The sequence below is a fragment of the Neophocaena asiaeorientalis genome, unplaced genomic scaffold (genome assembly GCF_003031525.2).
Source record: "Neophocaena asiaeorientalis asiaeorientalis breed wild unplaced genomic scaffold, Neophocaena_asiaeorientalis_V1.1 scaffold721, whole genome shotgun sequence".
Lineage (NCBI taxonomy): Eukaryota > Metazoa > Chordata > Mammalia > Artiodactyla > Phocoenidae > Neophocaena > Neophocaena asiaeorientalis.
Window position 1 is genome coordinate 854,753 of NW_020175365.1, and position 2,919 is coordinate 857,671.

The following is a 2,919-nucleotide window of genomic DNA, read 5'->3' on the forward strand; positions in this document are numbered from 1 at the left end:
ATTATTCAGTTCGATTGAAATTTGGCATTAATGATGCCAGCCAGTTTAACATAGTAACAAAATTGAGAACAATTCCTTTTCTTTGCTAGTTCTAAATCAGAAGATTACGGTTTTGGTTTCAGGTTAAAAACTCACATATTAGAAAACATCCAGGAGTCAGCTGAGTTGAAAAAACACTTGTAAACTTCACATTTAAAACTTCACATTTTAGAGACAGGTGAGAAACTTAGATATGAGTATTCCTGGTTCCTCCCTGAGAAAATCTTAGTCTACTGCAGTGATTGAAAAAATAAAGTCCCAAGACACAAAATGGAACTAAATTTCCAGGCCTAAACAGAAATCCCTAAGAGGCTATTGTGAAACAAGACTGGTAAGATTGCCACAGCAAAAGGATTAAGAAGAAAACAAGCAAGACAAGGTTGTGTATCATGACGGGGCTGAAATACAGGAGAGCCGCTTCTTTCCCAAGCAAAGACCAACCTGAACAAGGGCCCCTAGTCTCTCTGTAACTCTCCAAAATCTCATCTGTGAACAGATCCTCGAGATAGTAGTACCCCTGCAGACAGCAGCTTAGCCGGCTGCCAGGAGGAAGTGCAGCTCGCCTGTGACCTCTGAGAGTACCAACAAATGGAAAGCCACAGGCAATTCGCCAGATAAAAAGATCGTGTATTGTATGTGCAGCAGGTATCAACTTTTAAGAGAAGCCCGACAGTCTCTGGTCAAGTCCTAAGGCCGCGTGAGAAACTCAAGGCGGAACTGGAAAATCTTGCCCTAATCTCTTTACCACAAAACTGACCCTGCCCTCCTACTTTCTGCATCTTTGCACCCGACACACTTGCCCAGGATCTTCCAAACCAAAGAAGCCTCCGACAGAGGCAGCCTACAGGAGCCTTCAAATTCCCGGTGAAACCTGACAGCTTTGTAAAGCCTCTCAGAAGGAGAAAAGATCAAATGAGACCGGCTCAGCGGGGTCTTCCCGAGGTGACCCCGGAGTTAACGTATTTATTTTCACGCTGCAACTGCTGATTGCTTTACAGAGACATTTCATGCTGTAGCTCTGCATGGAGCTGAGGACAAAAGTAACATTTTAATTAATGTTATAATTATTATAATTATTCTTTAAGAAAGCTATTAAATAACCTGTACAAAGCCCGGCCCAGTCCTAGCAAAAAACACAGCACTATTTCAAATCTCTCAAGGTTCTTCCGCTTTGATTTCAGCAGCGTTTCCTATATACAAAGGTCAGCCCAGGGTAGTCCCCCCAAACTGTAGGTCTCCCAGATGGTGGGAATGGTTCAGAGCCTGAAACTGCTCTTTCGTGACACACAGCTCTCAACCCTACCTCCCCTGCTCTTCCTGGGCACACGGTCCTTGTCCGCAGGCCGGCCAGGGAGCTGGAGGCCTAGCGTCGCTTTTGGGAGGCGGGCAAGCAGGAAGGGGCAAGTAAGTGCCTCAGTTGGGTCTCCTCTCGGCCGGCTGCCCACAGGCCACCGGAACCTCTCCGAAGAGGCGCTGGGTAGGGAGCCCGAGGCAGGAGAGGCATCGAGTCGCCCCCGGGTGGGCTTACAGGTCCCGCGGGTCCTCCCGCTTGACTCCGGCCTCAGCAACTTTGAGCTTCTTATTCTGGTGCGTCTTGACGTGCTTGGCGAGGTGGTCGCTGCGCATGAAGCGCTTGCCGCACTCGGGACAGGCGAAGCGCTTCTCGCCTGTGTGAGTCCTCAGGTGCCGCTGCAGCTCGTCCGAGCGCGTGAAGCTCTTGCCGCAGAAGAGCCAGTTGCACACGAAGGGCCGCTCGCCCGTGTGCCAGCGCAGGTGCGCCTTCAGGTGCGACGTCTTGCCGTACACCTTGCCGCAGCCTGGCACGTGGCACACGTGCTGCTTCTTCTTGCCCGGCTCTGCCTCCGGGGCGCCGCCCGCCGCCTGGCAGTTGGGGCAGCGGCAGCGACGGCACCTCCTGGCCGTGGCCGCCAGGGGGGCCTTGGTTTGCAGCAGCGCAGCGATCTGACTCTGGTATTGCGCGAAGTCCGACGGGCCCAACACCAGGCCCCGCTGCAGCGCGGCGGCGGCGGCGGCGGCGGCAGCGGCGGCCGCTGAGGCCGGGAAGCGGGGCGCGTGGGGCCCCCCCGCACAGGCGCCGGAGAGGCTGCCCCCCGGAACCCCCGAGGTTCCCGGACCGGTGCCGGCCTGCGGGATACTCCACCACGGGAGGTCGTCGGGGGCCGAGTTGGGGGACAGCTGGCGGCACGTGGGCGGCGGAGGCGGCGGGGGCGGCGGCAGCAAGTTGGAGTAGCCGGGCGGCAGCGCGGCCTGGGCCGCGTAGGGCACGTAGGCGGGCGCGCAGCTGGCGGGCAGCGCCGCCATACTCGAGGGCAGCATCTTCACCGGTGAGAACTCGTAGGGGTATGAGGGGTCTGCAGGGGGTGTAAGCGGCAGCTCATGCGCCGCCCCGAAGGACGGCTGCAGGTGCGTTTTCTGCGGCGTCAGCCCCAGGCTGGGGTGCGGGGATGGCAGCGTGCCGGGCGAGTGCGCCGGCATGTCGGCGGTCCACGGGTGAAAGAGCCTGGAGGGCGAGCCCAGCGCGGGGTCGTACGACACCTGCAGGAAGTCCGGGGGCGCCGTAGCGCCCGGCTGGCCAATCCGGCTACAGGTGGCGGCTAGCAGCGCCAGGGGCGAATGCTTGCCCAGGTCTGGGGAGGCGCTGGGGGTGCGGTCCTGCATAGGCGGCGGCACGGGAGGGCGGAGAAGAGACAAAAGGTTAGCGCTCCAAGCGCGGTCTCCGGGCCGGCCCGCCACACCCACGCCGGCTATTATACCGCCGCCCCTCCCCCGTCCTGGGTGTCCCTCCCCCGCCACCGCACACCACGCACGCACCCACCAGTCCCGGGAAACTTTTGGTGCTTGCGCTACCTGGACGCGGAG

The 2,919-nt window shown here is 58.5% G+C and overlaps 1 protein-coding gene across 1 annotated transcript in view; it reads right to left on the bottom strand.

Annotated features, from left to right (window-relative positions):
- Positions 1-1,015: 1,015 nt before the first annotated feature.
- Positions 1,016-2,919, bottom strand: part of SP5 (Sp5 transcription factor) — a 2,447-nt gene continuing 543 nt past the window's right edge. The window contains exon 2 of the mRNA XM_024765727.1: positions 1,016-2,712. Coding sequence (XP_024621495.1) covers positions 1,564-2,712 — 1,149 coding nt within the window. The 3' untranslated portion in view covers positions 1,016-1,563. The remainder of the gene's footprint in view (positions 2,713-2,919) is intronic.